At 44.2% G+C, this 25965-nt stretch overlaps 2 protein-coding genes across 5 annotated transcripts in view; one reads left to right on the top strand and one right to left on the bottom strand.

The window, feature by feature from the left end:
- GABRA5 (gamma-aminobutyric acid type A receptor subunit alpha5) overlaps nucleotides 1-5583 on the bottom strand; it is a 58048-nt gene extending 52465 nt beyond the window's left edge. The window contains exons 1-2 of one of the 3 annotated variants that reach the window (XM_049834268.1): nucleotides 5486-5583; nucleotides 4064-4216 (exon numbers count right to left, since the gene is read on the bottom strand). In XM_049834268.1, coding sequence (XP_049690225.1) covers nucleotides 4064-4149 — 86 coding nt within the window. In that variant the 5' untranslated portion in view covers nucleotides 4150-4216; nucleotides 5486-5583. Of the gene's footprint in view, nucleotides 1-4063; nucleotides 4217-4511; nucleotides 4617-4815; nucleotides 5021-5485 lie in introns of those variants that run through there. The other 2 variants (XM_049834266.1, XM_049834267.1) reach the window with 2 other exon arrangements.
- Nucleotides 1-25965, top strand: part of GABRB3 (gamma-aminobutyric acid type A receptor subunit beta3) — a 195188-nt gene that overhangs the window by 44436 nt on the left and 124787 nt on the right. The gene's annotated exons all lie outside the window — the stretch shown is intronic.

Genomic DNA, 25965 nt, shown 5'->3' with positions numbered 1-25965 from the left:
ATAGGATTGGAATTATACCAGAACTTCAGCCAAATTAACAGTTTGTGGAAAAGACAGTGGAGAACGCACTTGCACACTTTTGGATACTGCCAGCTGGCCAGGCATCAAAGGAAAAAGATTTACTTTTCTAAGTTAGCTTCTTGCCATCCCTTTCTTACAGATTCTTGAGATCTAAAAATGCTGATACTTTGTGAATTTGTGCAATGAAGATTCAGTTCTTTCCCATCAGATTAGGATAGAGGATTGACTAAAATGACGAAACTTTAATGGTCTTTACAGACACTTAAAGAATAATTTCATTCTTTTATTTAGCAAGAGCAGTATTTTACTCCCTTCTGGGAACGAGCAATTTGCGAGCAGTGCAACGAAAGCCTGTTCTTCAAAGGGCGACGTCTTATCGTCCTCACCCCCTTGCACCTTAACGCCCCTCTCAATATCCCTAATCTCTCCCAGGGTCATTACACACCTCCCAGTAGTCTCAGCTCCCAGGTCACTGACCTGCAGCATCACGAGGAGGCAACGCGTGCCACGGCTGGTCCTGCACCAAGCCCGTGCTGGATGGCCTGCAGGTACGCACCTGCTATCTGGCCAGCTGGCAGGCCAAGCGAAACTGAGATGCTGAAGCTGTAGCTTTCTGTTCAGCAGAGGGATTGACTGATGTCTGTCTGCCTCCTCCAAGCAGTTCTAGGTACCCGCTTAGCTTTCCAATTATTAAAATTGTCTAATGAGTTCAAAAAGCTATCTGGAGACATGGAGAAGGAAAGGAAAACAGGATAAAAAAAAATAAAGACAAGCATGGCTGCATAAGGATATGATAATTCTTACAAAATTGGTCTTAAAAATACGAGGAAGAACTCCCTAGCATCTGCAAGTACTTGGAAAGGGATAACCCAGCAGAACTAACTGCTTAGGGTTGCAGAGACTAACTTGAAATAACAGCCCGAAGGAGAGGTATGTTTAGCCTAAATAGCAGGATTATGGTCTTAGAGATAAGGGCTGTGAGCTAGTGGAAAAGTATGTGAAACTACAGACACACCACAGACTGAATTCTTACAGTGTACAGAGAAGTCTTGTGTTGGCTACATTTAATTGGGATCTTCTGTTTTCTGTGTTTCTACTATTATAAATATTATTAGCAGATGGCAACTAAACTGCGGGTACACCAACAACATCCGTCCCTGTCGGTTTTGGCTCTCGGACACATTTCTGAAATTGCACGTCCAAAACGCAAATGCACAGGGACTGTGCGTCACCAGCCTGTCCCCAGAGATGTGCCCATGGACAGTCTGGGGCTTGCAGAAAAACCAAACCATCAGGATGCAGTAAGGTTGGCCGGCGTGGGGCCAACCACGCGCTATCTCGTCTTGGGGAGACCTCGGTGCAGGCGGTCACCCATGGGGCCAACCCTCGCAGGGCTGCCGCTACGTGGGCTCCCCAAGGGCCCACGAGGAGTCAGACCCTGGTCTCAGCTGAAAACACTCGTCACGGTTATATTTGACTTTTATTATTAATGTTTACTTTCAAGACAATTGCGAACTATCTTGATATGCTTCAGTAAAATACCTGAACTCGTTAGAGCATTATACAACTCAAGGCTGAATTCAAGCAAGCTTGAAAAACCCTTGACTCGTGCTGGGCTGTTTCTGCAGAAGCAGACTCACAAAACTGTTACACCGACAACGGTGGGGGGCTTCACAGCCTCTTCTTGTTTCATCTATATCTTTGAATTTAATTCAGTGATTTTTCTTGAAATAACTTCTACCGACTATGTCTACAGTCCTTCTATACCACTTATTGATGTGGATAACTCTCGATAGTCATTCCACATTTATGTTAAACATTAACCACAGACTTTTGCTGAGATTTCTGAAGTAGCCTAGGAGACCGAGATACATAATTCCTGTTTATTTTACTAGGCATTGTGCATCAAAATTCCCCAAGGTGGCTTTGGTTATGTCAGCAAAAACTGTATTTATGATTTAATATAAATACAGAATGACTATGGAGAATTACAGACAAATCTCTGCCTTCATCTGTAATGTCCTACTGTATTTTGCTTTTTAATTTGTGCTCGTTTGACCAATCACTTTTAGCTAGCACATTGCAAAATGCACTGCAACGTAACGGTGCAGTCCAAACATGGATGAAGCTAATAAAGAAGAACCTGGTAGCAACAGCAAGTATTATCAGCATTAGATTCTTGCAGTTAATATACCAGCCTCCATGTAAATTGTACCATTCCGTCCTGAAGAGTCAGTCCCAAAGCACTTAGCAAATTACACTCTGAAACTGCTCCTGCCTCTGAAACAGAAGCGCTGGAGCATCCTCTGTCTTTTGAGCAGGGTCAAAATTCAGCCCTAAGGCAGCGTGTGAATGGTGCGTCGAATTGGGGCTGCTTATCTCTGCAGGCCCAGACTAAAATTACTAGATCAGAAATGGGGGGCGGAGGGGGAGGTTACATGATGATCTCATTTTAGTGCACAGCAGCTTTTTGAGTAACTCGCAGAAAACAAGTGTCCTAGTTTCCCCTAACTGTCCTGTTCTGATTATCTGCCAGGTTACAGGTCACACCGATTCCTACCTGGGACTTAGATTCAGTATTTGCTTTGGAGTCAAAAGGGAGAATTAAACCCTCAGGTTTTTTGCAACCATCTAACTATTCTTCTGTTAGAGGAGTAAGATAGTTAAAAGACCTCACACCAAACAGGTCATGCTCTACTATTGCGATGTGCTGCCTTCTGCAGGGATGACGGACAATCAGGAAGGACTTAAGGTTATAGTCCTCAAGATTTTCTCAATGTGGTAATACTTTGTCAAATTGCAACCATGTCAAGACAAGTTTAAAACCAGTCCCGCACTATCTAAGCCCTCTTCGTTTCTGTCACAAAGTCCAGGGATTTTTGCCTTAGACCACAGCAAAAGCAGGATCAAGCTTTTCCAAGGTGAATAAATCAGCGTGCAGCTCTTTGCATCCTCGTAGTGTGCAGTCCTACAACCATTCATATAAGCCACTGTGGTCACAGGCTTCCGCCTGCCTACACAGGACACACAGTGGAGACCGGACTAAGTTTTGCTTCCATCATAGACAGTCGTCACTCAAAGTTTGGTCATTCTCCTAGTTCCAATCTGGAAAAAAATCACTTTGCTTGAAATCAGAAACTGATTTGCATCTCCATTTTGTATCTTCTTATAGCAAGGAATTGATGGGTGTGCCTGTGAATCAGCACGTTGGGAGGATTCATTTTTTTTCTGGTGAAATCATAAATAATTGTTCTCCTCCACAAAAAAGAATCAACCTACGCTTCCAGAGCACTTGCGAAATTGCTTTTTCTAGATTCCATTGCATAGCCCAATTTTGGAAAGTTCTTAAGATCTCTGGCTTTAGGAAAAAACATATAAATAGGGGGGGTTTGTTTGGTTTGGGTTTTTTTTTCTTTTTTCTAAGAGCTACAGTAGGCGTAGTTCCTCAATACAGTTTTCAGAACATCACCGTCAGGAAAGCATCCAAAGCAAAACGAAGGAAACAGGATTCCTTGTTGTGTGCTTCAGGGAAACACAATTTCTAATTATTCCAGCAAGTTTCAAACTCAGCCATCCTTCCGAGCAGTCATGATCTTAGCTTACTCACTAGGAAAGCCTGTACCTGCTAGCAGCACGCACCGAGTCCTGCTGTTGCAGCTTTCACTACTGCCTATAGCCTGCACCCACCAGGTGAGAGGGAAGGTGCAAGCCCCCCCTCATCGAAGCCACGGCGGCAGGGAGCACCGCAGCCCCGCGCTGTGCTATGCCAGGGCAGAGCACTCAGCAGCCGTAGGCCTGGTCTGAGCTCCCTGTGCCCCCCAAGCCCTCCCGCAACAGCATTTTATGGGCATAGAGAACCGATACAAGACAGTAAATTTAAGCAGGAAAGCAAATCTCGCTCCTTTCCCCTTGACACCAGCACGTTAAGATGAAACGCAAAGCCCGCTTGTTTTGTTCGGCTGTTCCGCACCACACGGAGCCAAGGTCTTTCATTTCCTTAAAAAAAAACACAGCAAAAATTCAAACGCAATCGGCAACTCACCCGAAGTGGCTGGCTAAACTCATGGAAACGCAGAAGAGGAAGAAGTTTTTGATCATGATAAAGTCAGAGACCATCCCATTGTCCATTCCAGAGGAGAGGTGGAACGCAGGTGGTTGCTTTGGTAAAGGTACAGCTGCTTACTTTGTTCTTACGCTGCAACAATACAACAAAAAGATAAATCATTACACAGACAAACAGCAGGATAGCTGAGTTCAGCTAACACCGCATCTTTGGCTATCTCTGTTTTTCACAAACTTATCTAGGCTTATGTAAACATCAGCTGTTTATGTAAAATTGTATATCTTCAAGGACATGTTCTACCTTCTGCTGACAGCAAGCTGCAAAACAGGAAAAATTCTTAGTGGCCCATTTTCCCTTATATTCGTCCATGATCTAAGTAACTAAAGAAACAGTCACCATTTTCCAAATGCCAATTTCAACCCTTTACCTATTTCCACAACTTCCACATGCCTGCAAGCCCAGGGCTCTGTGCAGCCTCCGCATCCCTTCCTTCCATCGCAATTTTTTTCCCATTAAATACCCGGCTTCCTTTTCCAAAATCCCAGTTGAAATGCCAAGAAACACCTACTGCTTCTTGGAATTCGCACTGCTGATGCACAGCTTAGCAAAAAGAGGGTGGGATGGGGGGGGTGTCTAAAAAGTGACCTTCCTTGCAAAGGCACATAAACCTCACGCTAGCACGAAGAATGACAGTAACGTAGCTGCTCCAGCGACTGCCGCTTTTCGGATACCTGCCTCAGCGACCAGATCACCAATTTCAGCATTGTGCACTAACGTTTTCCTCTGTGCCCTATTAAAAAAAAAACAACACCAAACCAACAAAACCAAACCAACCAAACAAAAAGAAACCAAACCAAGCAAACCCAAACCAACAAAACCCCCAAAACAACCCTCAAAAACACACCCGGAGGGGAGCTGCCTGCATTTTCCACCTGAACCCTGTGCGCCCCCCCTCCCCCCCCCCCGCCGCGCACACACCGCTCAGCAACTTACTCTCCGCACCCCGCCGGCGCAGCAAGGCGTAAAAACCCCAAACCAAAGGCCGCCTCCCCCGGGGCTTCTTCCCCCCTCCCGGCCCGTCCTGCCCCGCGGCGGGTCCCGCTCCGCTCCGCACCGGGCGCTGCGGGGCCACCGCTCCCCTCCGCACACGCGCAGCCCCGGCCCGCCCGCACCTGCCCGGCCGCCCGCCCCCCGCTCCCGTCCCGTCCCGTCCCGTCGCGTCCCCGCGGCGCCCGCCGGGCTCGCCCGCCAAAGTTTCCCGCGGCCATGTGCGCGGCGCTGGGCGCAGCGGCGGCCGCCCGTGGAAGGAGCGGGAAGCGGAGGGGGGGGCAGGTGGGCTGCGGGCAGGGCTCCCCGCCACCCTCCCGCCGGCCCGTCCGGGCGCGGGAACCCGGCCCTTACCAGCCGCCGGCGAGGGGGCGGTGTTTGCCCGAAAGTTGCGGAGCGGGAGCGGGAGCGGCGCCGCTGCCTCCCCGCCGCCGCTGCCAGGCGCGGCCCCGCCGCAGCGCCGCGCCCGCGCCGCCCCCGCGCGGAGCTCCGCGGCCGGGAGCGCGGGGTGGGCGGGCGCCCCCCCCTCCCCTCCCCTCCCCTCGGAGAGACCCCGGCGGGGAGTCCCAGCCTCCCCCCCCCCCCCCCGACCACGACCACCACCCCGGGAGGGTCCCGCGGCTCCCCCGGCTCGGGGGAGCGGCCCGGCCCCGCGGTAGGGTGGTGGGCGAGGCCGGCCGGCCCCGAGCCTCGGCGGGGAGAGCCCCCGGCACAGCCCGGCCGTGCGGGTGTCGCGTAACCGTGGGACGGGGCCGCCCCCGGCAGCGGGTGGGGCTTGCCGGTGTAGAGACTCCTTACCCACACGTATGCAGGCGTGGCTGTGCAGACCCCCCCAGAGCTCCGTAGGTCGGTATCGATACTCCTCTTCGGCAGCCGGTGGACCCGATGGAGAAGCACCGTGGCTCCTAAATGCCGAAGTGGGGCTTTGCACCCGCGACGTTAACTCTCTTTGCGCATCCTCGGGATCGGACGTCCATGGTTTGTATCGGTATGAAAAATTTCAGGAGACCTGCGGCAACTTCGAGGTTTCCTTGTGGCTGTATGCAGCGTTATTCCACAAAAAATGGATGCGCTGCTTCACAGCCTCAGTATAGGAAGCGTTACACTTGCCACATGCTCGAGTCACATACGTGATGTGCCGCTTGCGGGTGTGGAAGGATCGGTGCATCCCGAACTATCCGAAGGATGAAATGAGCCTTGTGTTGTCCCGGTTCCTGCGGATCCCTTGAGATGCGTGCAACGTTTTGTAACACGCGCGTGTTAGGTGTGATGAATATGATTTCAGTACATACTGCTGCGACCGTATGTCAAAATAAGACTCCAAACTCAGTTATTAAATTAACAGATCTAACGAGGTAATGTCTGTCTTTCAGGCCACATGGTGGATCAATGAGGCATTTGTCTTTTTCCTCTATCCATAAAAAAGCTCCGTGAAATTAATCCCTCCACTGAAATCGATATTGGTTCTGTAGCCCACTGCCGTAGAGGGTGCTGCTATACGTGTGCCTAGTTCATGGTGCGCACGGTTTGAATTGAAAACTGGTCCTTATGAGTTTAAATTTCCATTTTTTTGGTTATATGTGGGGCTTAGCTGCATTCAGGTTTTCGGGCAACGACTTATGATCTCAAATGCAGAGCCGATGACAGACGTCGTTCCTTGTTGTTCCTTAGTGACTTCAATAAATACGAAGTTGTGAATGAACGTCGCTATCAGAATAGCTTTCCCGGTGCTTAAAAATATCCGAGTACAGTAGTATGAGGTGCCAGTAGTTTCTCATGACCACGTTCTTGCGGAGGAGTGCTGAAATCAGATTTTTTACAGTGCTTTGACTTCTCCTGCGAACTGTTTATACCTCCACACAGGTGATGTTGTAAAAACATGTGCCCTTTAGGTAATTTCACCAAGGAAAGCCGCAGCGGTATGGGCCTAGCCTTTGGGCGGGTGAGAGCGGTGCCCTCCGCCCGTTCGCCCCAGCCCTGCGCCGGCAGAACCCACCGCCGGTGCCTCGGCCTGCCTGCCCCTTCCCCGCCCCCCCCCCCCCCCCCCCCCCCCCGCCCCAGCGGAGGCGCTTAAGCCTGGGGGAAGCGAGAACAGCAAGGGAAGGGTTCGAGAGGAGCTCAAGGAAAGGAGTAACGCACCCGGCTCGCACCCTGTGCCACCCAGGCCGCCTCCCTCGCCCCGGGAGACGCCGCTCTGGGCCCGGGGGGGGGGGGGGGGGGGGGCGCGTCCCGGGTGGGCTACCTCGGCCGAGGGCTGCGGTTCTCGGCGGCGCCGCCAGGGGGCGGTACAACCCCGCGCAAGCCGGGCGGCGCGGGCAGCGCCCCGCAGCGGGCAGCGCCCTCCGTCCCCCGCCCCGCCACACACACACACACACCACACACCACACACACACACACACCACACACCCCACACACCCCCCCCCCACACACCCCACACCCCACACACACACCCCACACCCCACACACACCACACACACACCAGACCCCACACACCACACACACACCCCACACCCCCCCCACACACCACACGCACCCCCCCCACACCCCACACCCCCACACACACCACACACACACACACACCACACCCCACACACCCCACACACACACCCCACACACACACACCACACACCACACCCCCCCACACACTCCCCACACACCCCCCACACCCCCCACACACCACACATACACACCCCACACCCCACACACACCCCCCACACCCCCCACACACCCCCCACACACACACCCCGCACACACCACACACACACACCCCCCCACACCCCCCACACCCCCCCCCCCCCCACCACACAGACTCCCAGCCCGGGGGGGGCGGTGTTTGGGGGTTGGGGGGCAGGTGGCACGGGCAGGACCCGGTGGGTGACTGATTGACGGAGGAGGGTGCCCGGGCCAGGCGCTGGGAAGCCCGCGGGTGCCGTGGGGTGTCGCGACAATGGGGCGGCTGGGAGGGAAAGGCGCCGCCGGGGGCGGGGAGGGCCGCGGGGCAGCGCGTCCGAGCGGCGGCGGCGGGTCGGGGTCGTCTCCTGGAGCCTCGTCTGTGTGGGAGCAGTGGTAACACACATCTGGTTCTCCTCGCCGGCTAACTACAGCCAGGGACGCCATGTACGGGAACGGCGTTGTCTGTGAGGCGAGGTATTAACTCCCGGGCAAAGGTACTTTCCTGAGAGCTCGTCAGGCATCAGCGGCGTAGGTTTTCGGGTTGGATCCCTGCAGGATGGTGGCTTTGACCTGTGGTAGCAGAGTGACTACACGCAATAGAGAGGGATCTTTGTTTGGAAGGCAGCAATGTTGTGCGTGTCCTCCGCTGTACGGTTTTTCAGGCACTCCCTCATGATTCACGCTGACCCTATTTGTATTCTTAGCCTCCTCGTTCGGTTCTAAAGGATGTGTTGAATTTAGTGTGTGAAACAATTGCTTTTTATTGTGGTCAAGGAAATGCTTTGGTTAGTTGTTTTCCGTGCTGGTGTTCAGCAAAAAAACCAACACAGATTACCAGAAGCCATTTCATATCTGGGAGAAGTTTTGCGTGGTCCCTTTCTGACATTTTTCCTCCCCACACCATTAAGTAATGTTGCTTATTTGCAGAGATAAATGCACTTGAGCTATATCATCCTCTGCAAGGCACTGAAACAAAAGTACGGGCAAACTGTGCTGTGATTTTTTTCACGACAGCACTCATGAGTACTTACACACTTGGGAGCTCACCGGGAAATGCGCACCAAGCCCTAACACTGTGACACTCTGTGTTGGAAAATGAGCTGTTTCTCCGGCAGCCAAAGGCATCTCTGGCACTCCTCAAGCCGTTCTTTCTTCTCCCAGGACAGCTACAGAAAGCTCACGAAGTTGCGTGGAGGTATGACGTGCTGTGGGTATTGACCCAAGCAGTAGACTCTTCAGAGGCATTCTCTTCCGCCAAAACATTTCACTGCCAACATCTAGGTGGAGAGGGTTGCCTGTTTTCTTGAAATCTTCTGCCTTTGGCCTCCTCACTAAGAGTCTGCAAAAGGCAGCGCTTGGGACAGTGGCTTTGATAATACAAATCCTTTTCCGATAGAGAGCAGTCTGAATTCATCAGTCATTGCAGGAATCACTCACCATCACCTAACACCAACTCAGCCACTCAACGCAGCGACTGGATCTGAACAAAGGGTGAAAGTCTCGTTTCCGCTCACTTCTTTCTTAGTATGTGTAGAGACCATGCTCAAGACACTTCTGCTCAGCCCCTGTCAGACACACCTGGAGTGCTGGGTCCAGCTTCGGGCTCCCCAGTATGAGCGAGACATGGACATACTGGAGAGAGTCCAGCAAAGGGCCAAGAAGATTATTAAAGGGCTGGAGCATCTCTCCTACGAGGAGAGGCTGAGCAAGCTGGGACTGTTCAGCCTGGAGAAGAGAAGGCTCAGAGGGTTCTTATCCATATGTATAAATACCTGATGGGAGGAAATGAAGAAGAAGGAGCCAGACTTTGCTCTGTGCTACCCACTGACAGGACAAGGGACAGTGGGCACACATTGAAAACCATGAGATTCCAGCTGGACACAAGAAAACACTGTTTTACCTTGAGGGTAGTGAAACATAGGAACAGGTGATGTGAGAGGTATTAGAGTCTGATAGACTTTGAAGCATTTGGTGTATTTCTGAATGATAAGGAGGGATATTAAAAAGCCTTTTTTTTCCCCTCATGCATGCCCACTCTATAATGCTATGGACACCCATAAAACATCACCAGTGCCCTGCATTTCACTTGTCTGACAGGCCACACCGCAAACAGGGCTGCATTTAGGTCCTGGTGCTTTGGTGGTTTGTTTTGTGCATCCTTGTGGCAAGAGAGAGCTACTTGACAGAGCTTTGTGAAGGACAGCTGGGGGCAGAGTAACGTTGGGAAGGATTTCACAGAGATAGAGTTGGTCCCTTTTTGTGTGACACAGAATACGTCAGTGGTGCCACTGGGAGAGAGAGGCAGGTGACCACCCGCTCTGTCCCAGCAAGATTCCAGCTGGTTTTGAAAGGCAACATCTTTAGCAAGCGACACCAATGCTTCTGCGTGCTATTTGTTGCGATTCCCAAATCTGCAGGTTCAAAGGTTTAAAAAAATCTGAAGCCAATCCTGAGCAGGTTGCTTTCTGCACACATTCAGTTTAGAAATGAATGAAATGCCACATTTTCTGTTTGACGGTTCATTCTATCTGTTCTGGGCAAAGTACGCTTCGGTCCATTTCCACATGTTAGACTAATAGCTGAGCAAACGTCGAGGGTATGGCTGAAAGCTGCTGTCATGGATTTGTAGCGTGCCCTAACCTTCAGTGTTTCTGAAGACCACTCTAGGCACCTTACAGAAGTCCATGCTCCGAGACGAGAGCCTCAGGTGCTGGCAGCCCTATTTCTCAAAAGTGGCTGGCAGGAAATTTAAATGGGTTTGGATCTGTATCAGACACTTTGCCCCATTAGACCAGGGAAATGATATCTAGAGATACCTCCCCCCCTCCCGAAGGAGTGGAGAACACTTCCGACATTTTACAGCCTATTGCAAGGTTTTAAATCTTCACATGAGAGCATTAAAGCAAACATTGTCTGTCACCTACAATGATGTCCCTGTCTTTCTGCGTAGAGACACATAAAGAGGCTCCATCTTTTTCCCCAAACCCACCTTGTTGCCTGACCCCTTACAGTTCCCATCTCCTTTATAGGTCCTATCCTCCTGACAGGTTAACCCAGCTGGACCAGGTTTACACAGTTTAAACTCCACCCGCGTGGGTGAGATGAGTGTAACTGTTGGGAGCCTGGAGCTGGTCGGTGAGGAGCATAGGGCCAGGGCCAACGGTGCGGTTCAGGCCTGGCACTGCCCTCGCAGTGCCTTTGCAGGGAAGTGTTGTGCACAGGCAGGTTCTGACCATTCGCTCGTAGGAGTCCAGCTTGCCAGGGAGATGGCCCTTTTCTCCTCTGTCCTGGAAAAGAGAGAATTTCCTTCACACCAGTGGACGGCAATGCAAAGTCAGAGCATGGGGTCAAACCTGCTCACAGTTGTTTTTTTCCCATGGGAGAATTGAGGTTTTATTCACATCCTTGCCAGTTTCAGATGTGAAATCTTCTCCCTGTTCCTGTAAAGTCTACTGAAGTCTGCCCTTGAGAGACAAACCATGAAAGCCAAGCTAGTTCATGGTCTTGATGGAAGGGGCAAAGTCCCTCCTGCACCACACAGTCCACAGATTTCCATAGCAGTATAAACCGTGCCTTTCTGGTTTGCTTTCCTCTTGCTTTGTGAGAATACAAGCTGGTTTTTTCTGGGTATCCATGAACTCTGCAGCAAGTAACCTCCTCCATGAGTGTTACATCCCATAAACAAGTGCCTGCTGTTCTCTCACCTTGGATTTGCCCCTGGTTTCTTCTCTTGTTGGCACAGTGGTTTTAAGCAGAAATAAGGCTGTGGACTAGTGAGATTGGCATTGCAAGCAGGAGGAGGTCTGAAATAAGGGTGTCACTCCGTCAAGGTTTATAACCGGAAGATCTCTTAGATTTGATGTCCTGGGCCAAACTAACAAATTGATTTAGTGTACCTATATGGACACAGTGGATACAGATACGAAGTTCACATTTTGCCCACCTCTGAGCTGGACCGATTACAAGTTCCCTGCTTTGCAACCATAGGCATTGTGCTAACAGTATGGGAATGACAGTGCAAATAGGTGTACTTAAGCTTCTTAGCAGGCCTACTGAGAAGCAGGTGTATTCAAAAGCCAAAGTTAGCAAACAGAAGCACATTTTGTCTTCTCAGTCTGCATGCTTACTCAGCGGTGGCAGTCATTGTATCCTGACATTCCCGGGCGATTGCCTGTGGATCTTCCAGTTCTCCAGAATTTGACTTTTAAACGTGAAAGTTATAAACCATACTTCTGCACAGAAAGAAATAATAATGTAAAGGGTGAATAAGTGTTCTCTAAACATGTAAGGTACTTGTAACTTAATGTTAAATGTGTTCAAGTGGATTATTCTGTGTTAAACACTGGTGATACATACTTACATCTAAACTTAGTTTTCCGTGTAAACTTAGGAGTTTTTTATTGCACACAAGTGAGCATCAACTCAGAAAACCCCTGAAATGGAACTTTGTGATCCTATCATATATAAAATAATGTCAGTTAATTTCTTCAAAATGGGTGAATTTACTGCTTAGTATTTTGGCTGGCTACATTAACAGTTGTATCTATATTTAAAAAATAATGGGTCATTAGGGTAGCATTGTATATGATCTTTATGGCCTCAGTCCTCCTGTCTGGTGATTCAGGTGCATCTTTTCTGTAAGTATGAGTGCACAGTGCACAGCGTGAGGACAGAGCACACCTTTAATGGTACAGTTGAGGAAAAAAAACACCAAAACACACAAACTTACTCTGTATTCTGAAGCATCTAAGTAAGAAAGAACTTTGTGGAGAATAACCACAATGATTCAGTTTCATACATATGATTCATAAAGAAAGATTAATCAGGCTTAAACTAGAGCATACAAGTTCTGCATCAATATTCAAGGGTTTATGCATATGCTACTGTACATGTAATTCCTTCATAACAGGAAGGAGCAAACATATCTTAGAAGGAACAACACAAAAATTCACTGAACTAAGGTGGAAGGATCAATGTTGATAAAGTCTTCATTAAGTATATATTCAAATATTCATAATGGATGGAAGGTGAGTGTACTCATGGGCAATATAGGACTAGAGTAACCTAATGTACTTAGTGATGTTGAGGACAGAGTACTTGAAGTTTAGAAATCGGTCATATACAGACAAGAGGTACAAAAAATCTATTTGACAGTACATCTCCGAATTTTGTTATACATACATTATATATGTATCTCTCTCATATTTAGGTTATAAGCTATAAGTATTTATGCCTATTGATACATGTATGTACATATCAAGTCTACATGTCAACTGGGTTTTGGCTATGTAAATGCTAAGATAAGGTTGAATTAGCATGTTGTAAGTTGTGACGAACTCAGGTCTTTTTTGGCTGCTATAGTTTCCATATTTACTGCATTTCTCTGTGTTGTTTACATGTGCACTGGGCATATTGACAGAACTCATTATTTCAGTTTCTGATCAACACAGGTAACTGTCAAAGATACCAACAAATATTAGTTTCCACTTTTGTAAAATTTTACATAAGCTTTCAAGTCACCCTGTAATGATTCATTATAATAATTAGCTGCTGCCAGAAAAAATACATTAATGCATACCATTTGGAAAGCTGTAGACACAACTTACATTTATTTTAGGATTTGCAATATACTGATTTTCAGGCTGAATTTACTGGCAAGGGTTAGGTGAGAATAAATGTTCTCAGCAGTTCCAAATACCATTAAATGTGACTTCTGTTATATAGATTCAAGTGCTAAAATTAATAAAATTTCAAGAAAAATTAGTTTTTAAATTGCTCAATCTAGAATTAACATTTACAGAAATTGGACAGAGCTGCTAAAAAAAAAAACCAACAAAAAAACCCCAAAAGGAGATGTAACCTGAAAATGCCTTGTTTTGGAAAAGGTATTGATGGAGATTTCACAAGGATGATCTATATATAACACTACAGGATGTTAAATATTAATGATTGAACTATAGCAAGCATTATAATATCCCACACCAATGCAGGCGATACCAGTCCTACAGCTTTGTGTGAAAATATTTTGTCAGTCCCAGTGCAGTGGAGTCCAGAAAGATAAAAACAATAACATGTATTATGTGCATCAGTCAATAAGCCAGATCTTCATGTAGTATAAACCGGCTAAGTGAAGGGCAGCAGAACTATACCCATGCATCAGCTGATGTTATGCCTCGAGTGTGATCCAGTAATTATGATTCAGTCAATGAGAGTTTGTTTGAATCTAAAGAATGAGATTTAGCACAAATATGAAGTAGGGGCATTTTTTTTTTTTTCCCTTTTGGTAAATAATTTATTCAGTGAAAAATGCAGGTGTCCTGCTCACAAAACAAGAGCAGAGCAGGCTAAAATTTGCCAATTTGTACCAGTCAATGAAAAAAAGGCAGAGTAAAAAACTAGAGATATTGAGCATTTTGCTTTTAATATTTCTAAAAAAGTCAGCAGGATGGAAGAGAAGGTTATAGTTGCAGAAAGAGTTCAGAACAGCTGTGAGGAATCATCATACAACCCATGCTTCCCATATTCCCTTTGGCAGGGACAAACGCAGATGAACTCTTTGCTATGGGCAGCCATTATCTTTTTGGACATAGGGAACTTTGTATGGATTTTCCTTGTTCTCTCCTCATAAACTGTTCCACTTGTACAGAAGTGGTTGAGTGTTGAGTGGGTCAGCTATCAGTGGAGATGAATACCCGTGTGCCAGCCCTCGCCAAGGAAAGCTTTGCCTGGAGGGAAGGAAAGCACCCTACCTCTGTTACATTTAGGATGTAACAGATTCAAGGTCAGTCCTGGGTGCAGAGTGTTTTCCTTGACTACTTCTGCTGTAGTTTTTGAAGGAAGCAAACAGGCATATGAACTGGAGGGACAGCGTGGCACACTCTGTCCAGGTCCCCAGGCTACACACTTTTTGTGTCTGCTCCTTCTTTAAAGTCCACAACAGCTCCATTGGTTGCACATTTTGGAGAAACAAGGCTACTTGCATAAGCAAGATAAGCTGGATTTATCACCATGCCTTTCACCTTCAGCAACTGAAAACTAGTGGATTAGTTTCAAATTTGGTGCTGTATACTTGAATGGATCACAGACTGCTGGTCAACAAGTAACTTTACCTGCTTGCCTAAACACATCACTTGTGAAAGCAGGGAGCTAACACCCGTGTTCATTTTAGCAACCGAAGAGTGGGAATGGTCAATGAACTTAGCATCTCAGGTGCACAGAAGAAGATCAAAAGAATAGCTTCAAGAAGTGACTTAAATAAAATATGACTGCTGGAATGGTTGCAGTTTGATCTACTGGTGTTTTCCCAGTTTACTAAAAAGAACACAACAAGAACCATCAAATGTTAATCAGATGCTTTTTTTGTGGAGAGCACTGGGGCAGAATCCCGGGTATGCTCAAGACAGCAGGAAGGAATGAGTTTCAGGTGAATAATCCAAGAGAAGAGACCTTAAGCCTGTCAGTTTTCCACCTAAATGTGTTTCATCGTAAAGTGCCATTTTGTTGAAATCAGATTATGGTGCTTTTATTGCAGCTTTTTGAGTTCCAGCATCTACACCATGGAAAAGTAAATTACCCACCCTGGACTCACCAGCATCCCAGTAGCTAAGACATTCACCCGGGTGTGGGTGAACCAGGTTCAAGACCCTTTTGTAAACAGCGGACTCAAGTACTAGTCTCTTAATGTGATGGTAAATCCAATATTCTGGCAGCTGACTATTAACTGTGTGTCTTATTTTATGGATGACCAACTTGGGCTGCCCAAGGCTTATAGAGCACTTGCAGTGGTAGACAAAAGTCGGCGAGAGCTGTGGTTTCTCAGCACCTCTGACTGCAAGGCAGTGCAGTCTCCAGCAACCCTTGCACAGGGTTGCAAGCCATGAATTTTAATCCTTGCTCTGCCACTAATTCACTGTGTAGCTCCAGGCAAGTCCCTGTCTCTTCAGCTGTAAAATGGGAATAATAATAATGGTTTCCTATCTTTCGGCAGTGATAAATTCATCTGTGTTCTTGAGGCATGCAAATACTACAGTGATGAGTGGCCCAGAAACGACCATGAAAAAATGAATAATTCTGTATTTACTGCAGGCTTTGGGTGCGCAGTAAATAAGGCACTGCTAACTGGTGCAGATTACTGCTGGTGAAGATTACTTTTCTAAGTAGCTGCTTATTCAGTAGGTACCGTGTAATCAGTACCTACTTATCCTGTGTAATGAATGATAAAGGGTTTTTTGGGGAAAAGGGAGACAAAGACACATTTCAAGAAAAATCTTAATATGATTTACAAGAAAGCACAATTAGGATTTCATCATCCATTTAGGTTCTCGTGTGGTCCAACCTTAAAGCACTTGATTTTGGCAGCCATCATAATGTTCTTCCAAGGCAATTGTCTTCTGCGCAGGCACATGATTAGGTCTGTAACTTGCACCCTGCTGTAAAAGCTCTACTCAGAAACAACATTTTGGCTGTGCACGTGTATCCATTCTTCATGTGCAATTATTTCTGTCTGAAAACCAGGAAAAATAAGTCTGCCCTCTTTTTTTTTTTTTTTTAATGTCTGTTCTGATCACACCATTGTATTCCCATTCTTATATTGCATTTTTCTGGGATCTCAGATGAGTTGCAGGGTAGGCAACCTTTTAAATTTGTTACAGTGTCTTTGGTTTTGTATACAAATAAAATCCCCCCAAAGAGCTCCTCTTTTAACAAATAGATTTTTGCTGTTGAAAATAGCAAGGAAAACAATGAAGACCACTGTACATGGTGGTATGCTAACACTTCAATTCAAACTTTATTAGTCTGAGCATGTTTATCCTGCAATTTAACTGCTTATTAGACCACTGCTATCACATCTGTTAGAAGCATGTGTAATCCACAAAACAAGCTGCCAAATGTCCCTTTACAATTACATTGTTCAGAGATCTGTATTGTCATTCTTTATTTTGTATTTATGTATAAGATGTGCCAGAGCAGCAGTCCCCTGATGGGGCTCATTTGAGTATTGTTGGAGTCACGCTTACTTTTGTATACAGGCGATCTAAGCTGTGCCAAGACTGAGTATGCACAGGTTTATTGGTCTAATCTCCACCCCATTTGGTGATGCTAGGTTTAAAATTAGGACATACCAAATTAGAATCATGATATTTGAAGTAGTCTTGACATAAAAGGGAAATCATCCACTGCATAATACAACCTTTCAATGTGTCTAATCAAGGAGCATGTTTTACTGTAATCTAACTCTACGCCTTTTTAGACATTTACTTGATATTCTTACCTGTGGTATCTATTTGAGATACTAAGAATATACTGCATAAAACAAAGCAATATATGGCCTCAAAGAATATTTTAAAATTATATTAAAAGTATTTCTTCTTGCTACTTATATTGAGAACCTTCATGAGCAAATATTTTGGAGTAAATTATGCCCATAAATGTCCCTTTATAGGCCCTGATCTTATGAACTGCACACACGATTCATTCTGGGCATGTGAACTCACTGCAACTGAACCCATAGTCAAAGTTATTGCAGTGATTAACTCAGTAGAAGAATGTTTGCAACACTCTGTCCTTTGGGTTTTTACTTTTCACTTTACAAATGGTGCTACTGGCTATGAGCAGGATACAAACAAGAGGCACAGAATTATTGTCAGGGGTGGCTGTTACCTCTAGTCACTTATGAATTAAACATCTGCTGTCTCACATCGAAAACGTTTTAAAAATAGTTTGCATATGAAAAGGATGACTGTAAAAGAGATCTCAGTGAAGAAATCTTTAGCTTGTTGTGAACATGGCAGCCTTGCTGCTCAGTAAAAGTTTGCCAGAAGTACATCACCCTTTGCATTGTTGTCTGACAGAATCTGACCTCCTAAGTTTCATTTAATATCTTTTGCTTAGTGTTTCCTATTGGCTAGGTCTACATCTTCAGAGACGCCTAGATACTAGAAAACATAGCAAAGTAAGTAGAATGTAGATTATCTGAATGTGAGTTTTCATGTAGGCTCCTCCATGAAAGACAGGCCGGTTGAAAATGCCCTTTTTCTTTAACCACTGATGAGCCCACTGGAAAAAGTCTTCTACCATGCTCTCCCACGAAAACAGTGGCCACTGAAATAAAGCTACTATTGAGAGGTAAGAGATTAACATAATTGCAACAGGCAGAATTTCAGCAGGGACCGTGCCAAGTATAAAGAATTTGGTGCTAGAATATATCGAAATTATCATAACATGGCTGTACTTGGAGGTAAACGTAAAACTCTTTATCTTCCTGGAATAGCACCCTGATGCTTGTAATCAAAAACAATCTGAAACACCGATGTCTGTTTCTTGGTGTCAGGGCAAGAGATTAAGGGGAAGGAGAGATCACTGTCATCTTCCATATCACAGAATGTACTTTGAAAAGGTCACAGTGAGACCAGGGAAAAACCTGAATGGAGGAAGAATGTGCCGTGTACCACCACTCCAGGACCAGCGGTACTGTAGAGCTGTGAGCCAGCACCACAAGCAAGGTTTATAATAAGAATGATGCCTAAACTCAACAAAATCTGTGGCTGCAAGTACCAGCTATGCAATTGTGGCTTATTTAACCCAGCTATGACTGCAGACAGGCTTACGTTTTAAAGACGAGGGTTTACTGTGGAAAGGATCTGACGCTGTAAGTTTTATTGTGTAAGTGTTTTTGTTGAGACGTATGGAGAGAGTTGAGTGTGTTTGGAAGGCCAAATTGAGGTGACAGCATGGAAACCTGAGCAATGCTCCATGTTATATAAAGGGCCTGAATCATTCAGAAGATTTCCTACCTTTTTTAAAAAAAATAACAGATTTGGCTGCTACTACATGGCTCTTAGGCCTTCAGAGGCCTACATAAATAATGCAAACCTTCCCTGCCACTCTACTGCATGTAGACACTCCATGGTATTGGTAACTTTGCTAATGTGGGTAATTTCATTTCAGATTAATTATTATTTTCCTCCCAATCTTTCCTTGTATCTATTTCCCCAGTGGCTAAATGATCAACGATTAACCTCCCATTAGGGAGGAACAAGATGATGGCTTCAGCATTATTTATTTATTATTCTTTTTCTTAGCTGGAAGTTGAATTATCTACTCCCTATTCAAGACCCTTCTAATGAAAATGTCAGTTACCATGAACTAAATGTTCTTTAATAGTAGCAGTACATAGCTAGCTAGTAGAGCAGAATAGGAGGAGAGTTAAAAAAGCAAACTCAGGTGTAGAACTGTGCACATCTACACATGGAAATAGATAAGTCCCTTAGAAGAACCAGTTCAGATTAACCAATTTATTTATGGTAGTTGGTAGATGCTGCTATCCAGTACCACAGTATGGCAGGGTTCTTTCCAAAGGAGAAATGAAGTAAATTTGTCCATCCACTGAATTCATTAGCATAATGGCTCTTGGTACCCATGCTATGCCATCATACAGTCTCCTCTGTGTTGGCTCTCCTGAAGTCTGGACTTATGCAGATTTTTTTGGCCCCTTCCATCTCTCCAAGCTGCACAGATGAAACAGTGACTTGCACCAAATTCTCTTTCACTTGGGATCTCACCAGCTCCCTACGCCCTCTCATACCAGCTCCCTGTGAAGGAATGGCCAGAGTGCTCCAGCGGTTCCCTTCCTCCTCACCTGCATTTTCTGTAGCTTCCTACCTAAGCACCCTTCTAATCCCTGAAGTGCTAGGCAGCAGATCAGGGCTGAGCAACAGCTCAGAGGCTGCATGCAGCAAAGTTGTGCCCTGGCATTTAATACTTTTTCGAGAACAAGAAGAGAAAATCTGGGGCCTGGCATGACCCCAGATTGAGCCGTGCACCCCACGGCATTACACAGGCTCACAGCTTGCTGGGTTTACAGAGGCAGTATTAAGGACACTTCTCAGTTTAATCTGGGGCACTCTTTGACTATCAACAGATGAAGTCACATCCAATTTAAAAATGGTGCCACCCTCCTCTAGATAAAGCCCTAACCACTCTGGGTTTATCACAGTTTAAAGCTGATGGGAATCTCAAGCATTTCTATTAATCCGTAAGCATCCATAAGAGATACTTCCTAAGGGAAGGTTTGACCTAATGGAGCTCTTGACACAAGGAGGGTGACTACAACACACGAGGTGTGGGGGCACACTCATACCTGTGTGTATCCTCCCATGCTCTTCCAGGGCAGTCGTGCATTTCACTGAGGGCTGTGTCTGCATTGCACTCCCATTCCTGGTCTATCAACCATCCTCCAAGGTGGGAAAATAAAACCCATCTTCCACCCTGGCCAAACCCCCAGAAGAGGGCATGTCATATGCCTGAGAAGGTGCAGCATCTGGCACATGCCTGCTGTGCCTGATGGAGCTCCAGAGCTCCCAGTGGGCTGTGCAGCTTGCCATAACCTCCAGAGTAGGTATGTTTGTGTGAGACACAATCTGGCCCATAGTTGCATGTAATCCTCTTAATTTAGCAGAAAAATAAAGAGTAAGTTGTTACTCAGAATGATGTTTTTCTTTTTCTAAGGATTATTGCTTTTTAATTATTGTTCTAAGTGGATTGTATGTATAAGTGTCAATCAAAACAATTAGAAAGAAGTATGACTAAAAAAAATGGTTTATGTTACAAGAGCTGGATTAATCTTCCCTAGAGGGAAGCTGGAAAAGATGCCAGAACATACCACATTGAAACGTAGAAGCTGTCAGCTCCATTGGTTCCTCTTTCAGTCTAGCATCAATTACAGTGGACTTGTAGCAATTTCATTTAATACTGAAGGGATTGTATTAAGGAGGGAATAAAGGTTGACAAAGTATGTGTTTTGTTCAATTTGCTACCGTTTTAAAGAATGAGGTTTTAAACTTTCTGAAAGTTATTAGATTGTATGCATTGAATGAAAAGCAAGAAAATTGGTAAAGCATAATATGACATTGATTTCTAAAGCAAAAGCAAAATTGGGTCTAAAGTTCAGCGAACTATAGCTTATTTTCATTATAGACATTTCTACTGAGAGATTCAGTTAAGATTTAAAACTGCTGCTAAATGTGCAGACACCTAGTGAAATGGCAAAGCTCTGTACAGTTTTAAGCACGTAAGAATGGGAACACTGGATCAGGCCAAACCACCCTATTTGGCAATTCCACATAGACATTTATAAAAAGCGAGTAAGCAGAGGGCAGGTACTGACAGAGCCCGAAAAGAGAGGGCAGTTCCCTTGTGTTTAGCAGCAATGAAGGGCTGGGAAGGCTGCGAGAGGGTCCAGCCTCCCAGTTCCTCCCGCTGCGACCTCAGTCTGCTCTGGGTCTCCGACGGAGTCCCCGCTCTGCCTGAGGTCCACGTGCCAAAATTTCAAGGGACTTGGGAGGGCAAAAGGAAAAAAAACTATATAGGCAGGTAGTTTGGGAGTAATGAGAAACTTTCTGGTGGTAGAGGACTTAGTGTGCCATTTGCTCAAGGGCCAAAGTTGCATTCCTTGGTAGCCAACATTCGTTCAGTGGGAAGTCAACTCCTCCATAATGCCTGAATTTCAGCAGTCTGCAGTTTAGAGTTAAAAGTTAATCTATATTTTATCATATATAATAAATCTATGCCAAAATGAAGGATATTAGGATGTCTAAAATACTGTAAAATGGATGTCTAATTGATTTATATTGTCAAAAGCACCGTTGAATGTAGAGCTGCTTTCAATGGGGCAAAATACCACTTACATTTCCTAGAACTTACAACAAAGTATTGGGTATTAGAGGACTAACATTATCTTCCCTATCTGCCAGGGAAACCTTATAATCAGGACTCATGGCATGTCATTGATAAATGATTTAATTCCATAGTGTTTGCCCCATATTCTGCAAGTGGGATTTTTAAATGGAGATGAATAACTGCTCTCTTCTCTGAGGTTTCAGATGACCCCATTTTACATTGTCTAATATATGTATAGACAACATTTGAAAACTTTGAGAGAAAAACACCAAATAGAGTTAAAAATTATGTTAGAGCCTTTTAGTCAGTTTGCATGCAGAGTACAATTGATGAAGATGATCATGAACAAAGCCAGGCAATTTGAAGATTCTAGTGGATGAATAAACACTGAATGAATATGAATAAATAAAGGGGTGTGAATAGACATATTTTGTTGTTGTTTACTGGTGATAAAAAAAGTATTTCAGGCTTATCCAAAACTGTTTATAAAATCTGTGATAAGCTGAGGTGTTGAAACATGTGCTTCGGATTTCAGCAGTCTTCTTTCAGACTTAAGTATTTCATAGTGTTTTAAAATAAAGATGGAGGGAATCTTGAAACATCACTTGAATAAAAATATCTAAACCATTTCATTCTTTAAAAGTCAATGTTTTCTTTTTCAGCAAAGTCAAGAGGAGAGCTGAGAGTATTCCAGTGTCACTGGATGTTCATTTTGCATTTAAAAAAAATAAAATTTTAGCTGCTAAAGTTCCACCGAGCCCCATTAAAAGCACTGAATTAGAATAAAGCACTACCGCAACAGATGGTGGGATGTCCCAATATATTCAGGACAGTTTAAGTGTACATATTCACATCACAAAGACCTATAAAATAAAAATGGTGTTAGTTCTTCTGATTCATTTTTAAAGCAGAGAACATTTCCATGTTTTCCAATTCATAGAACATTTCCAATTTTTCATAGACTGCCATGACTATTTAACTACACTTTACAGTTCTCTCACCCTCACACTTGACGTGAAGTAGGGAAAATGCAGAGATGCATACGCTCTGTTACCAGCTTGTTTCTCTTTTAAATCAAAACTTCTGATATTTAAAGAAGAGTTGTGGATAAAAGAAAGTACAGCTTGAGGCTATGATATAATGCACTTAAAGGTCCCAAAGGCAACATTCTTAACATCTACAATCAACTTCGAAACATAACCTAGGAATGTAAATGTTAGGGCTGGGCTCTTAAATTCAAGTTTCCTGACACACTGTGGGCTGACAGCCTTTGAATTTATAAAGACTTTCTATCTAAACAACTAAAAGAGCTAAAGATCACTTAGAATAATTATTTCAGTCTGTACTTACAAAGCAATAGCAACCTATGAGAAAGTATTATCATGTACATACCCATGTGATTATTTCACCTGATCATACATGTTTTCATCATCTTAAAATTGTTCTTCCATTCACAGTTTGGGGACTGGCTTTGTCTGTACAAGTGTGTGTCAGGGGGATTCCTAACCCCATTTTATGTATTTGCGTATAGCAATATATATACTCACGAGGTTTAGAATGGATCAAGAAATTATTCTTCCTCATGATATTTTTTTCAAATAACTCCAACACTGGAGCATTTCATGGAGAAGCCTTCTCTCCATTTTGTTTTTCAGAATATGATTTTTAAAACAAAATAAAAGAAAGTATTTTTTTTTGTTTTCTGTGGATCCAAGGAATGATACACAGAAACCCTAACTTCTTTGGAGATCAAAGGGCAACTTAAATTTTTGCAGTAGAAGTACCTGAGGAGTACCTAGTGGGCCCTGTCAAATAGATGTAGTCATTGGCATGGCTATTACATCACAACACTGGGTTCAGCACAGAGCATGTTAGCAAAACCTACTTTCACTCAAAACTGTCATAATGCTGGGTCAAGGTGACTTCTGCATTTTTCAATACAGGTCATTGAATAATATATACAATGCCCACTAGCTGGCCTTTTCAGTTACGAGCCTTTCAGAAGTGGAATCAACTATTCTTCATAAATCAATTGTTATTTTACCTAGACTACTAACTTTCATTCTGAAAATGAAAAAATACTTAAAAGAATAAAAACAAATTGAAGAGGCTGAGAGAGTAGGCTTTGTTCTAAGTCATAATTTCTCCTGCCACTGAAGTTGAAGTACACTCCAATATATAACAAAAGTGCACAAACCTTGTACCAAGAGCTAAATCTCATGTCTTTTATAATATGGATACACTTGTCGAACATATATTCTGGTCTGTGAAATTGTAAAGAGGTTTTTTTTCTACAGGATTTTATGAGCACTAACCACATCTGAAATTTTTTCTTTCTGAAAAAAATGCACGTATTTTACAACAGCCCTCTAATAGCTCAGGAGCGTTAGAAGGGACACTGGGAAAGTTTTTATCACCCTGGCATGTATGCAAGTGCTTCAGGGCATCGAAGAACGGAAATTAAAAATATGCAACCGAGTGAATTTCTGAAGGAAGTGAAGCAAAATCAGAGGTTTATTAGTGGAAAATGTAGTAATGAAAACAACAGGACAGTTTAAGACATGAAAATTATTTTACTGCTGGGTCACAGTAAACCAGAAACATGGATTTCTGATCATATGGAACACAAACATTCCCATACTGGATCAAGCCAAAGTTGCATCCAGTTTGCTGTCCTCCCTCTGACAACGGGCAGTAGCACATACTTTGTGAGGAGCATAAGAAACAGGACAGATAGAAAGCAGCTCTTCCCCAGGTATAACCTTTCAGTTTCAAACAGTCTGAGGTTTATGGACTTCCTCAGCCAGAGGTTGCATTCACAACATTGATTTTAATAGCCATTGATGGAGCTCCTTTTCATGCATTTGTCTAATGGATTTTTGAGCCCATTTATAACTTTGACCTCCAGAGCTTCCTCTGGCAATGAGCTCCCCAATTTAATTATGCATTGTGTGAAAAAAGGACTTCATATTGCTTACTTTAAACCGATCACCTGACCATCTGAGTGATCCTTTGGTTTTTATAGTATGAGCAATAACAAATAATCATTTAGGCCCTCTATGACTTCATATACATCTATTATACCTCTCCTCCCTCAACTGCTTTCCAGGGTTAAGAGTCTCAGCCCAAGTCTCTTTCTTCCTACCAATGCCATTTCATACATCTAATCACCCCTGTAGCTCTTTCCTATACCTTTATCTAGCTCTCAAATTCTTTGAGATGGAAGAGAACTGCATGAAATTTACAGGATGTGGGTAGACCACAGATTTCTACAATACTGTAATGATCTTGTTTTGTTCTATTAATTCCCTGATTGTTCTTAGCACTTATTTACCTTTTTGACCTCTGCCGAGCATGGAGCTGGGACCTTCACCGAACTATCTGCAGTGACTCTGCAATCTTTACTGTAAGGATAATGGCAAATTTATGCACCGCTGTTGTGTATTTTGATAGCTTTCCCTATGCCTATTATTTTTTATATCTGGAAATAGAATGCATTACAAAGAAAAGAAATTCTGTGGACTAAAATAATGATATAGAACCTATTGGATTTGAACTAGAACTAGACACCTTCAAGAATATCAGTGATTTAAAATGTGAGTAAACAGGAGTCTACATCTTGACATATTCTCACTTCATCCTTCCTACCTTGCTCTTAAATGCCAACGAACAGCTTTGTAGACTTGCTAATTCATTGGCATGTTTCTGAGCAATGCTAAACTTCCCAGCTCTGGCTGATGTCAAAAGGAGTCAAGACTGGCTAGCCCTTGTAGAATTGGACCTGAAAAGCATTGTTCTGGTAACTGTTTATACTATGTGACATTGTCACTTCCATACTATTTATGGAGCTTGATGCTGGGATAAATGAATTTCTAGAGAGGTTATGAAAGATCAAGGATGCTATAATGTCATCATAATTACATGTAACTTGAGCATCAGCATTACATAAAAGCATATTGAATGCTTACTTAACATAACATTTGAATAAATCATGTTTAAAATCATGTTCACTGAAACATTTATTTCAGCTAGAGCCACAGAGTTTAAGCTTCTCATACATAAACATTTTTGGCATTATTTATGAAAACTTGGCTTGCATCCACTTAATTTATACTTTAAAAAATACGAGATAGCTATGTGAATCTTATATTTATAGCAGAAACCTCCATCATCTGCTGCTTACTGAGGTTTCAGCAGATCTACAATGGTAATTCAATAACTGTGTCTATAATATCCTGGGAGTTTTAAACACAGTTTCCCATTTTTGCATTTGGCACTTCAGTCTGTACTTTCTTACTTTTCTTGATAGGCTTCTAGGTACTAAAAATAATTCATTAGTGCCTATCACACTGTGTGACAATGATGCCCTTGAATACCTTACCTGGTTAGCATGCGTTGAACCTCCTAGGAAAAGGGAAAGTGAATTTTATTGACTCATTGGTGCGGATGCCTCACTGCTTCTGAAGTTTCTGGAGGGAGGCTTT

The sequence above is a fragment of the Accipiter gentilis genome, chromosome 31, assembly GCF_929443795.1.
Source record: "Accipiter gentilis chromosome 31, bAccGen1.1, whole genome shotgun sequence".
In the NCBI taxonomy this organism is placed as follows: Eukaryota; Metazoa; Chordata; class Aves; order Accipitriformes; family Accipitridae; genus Astur; species Astur gentilis.
This window is presented reverse-complemented; position numbering and strand designations above follow the sequence as displayed.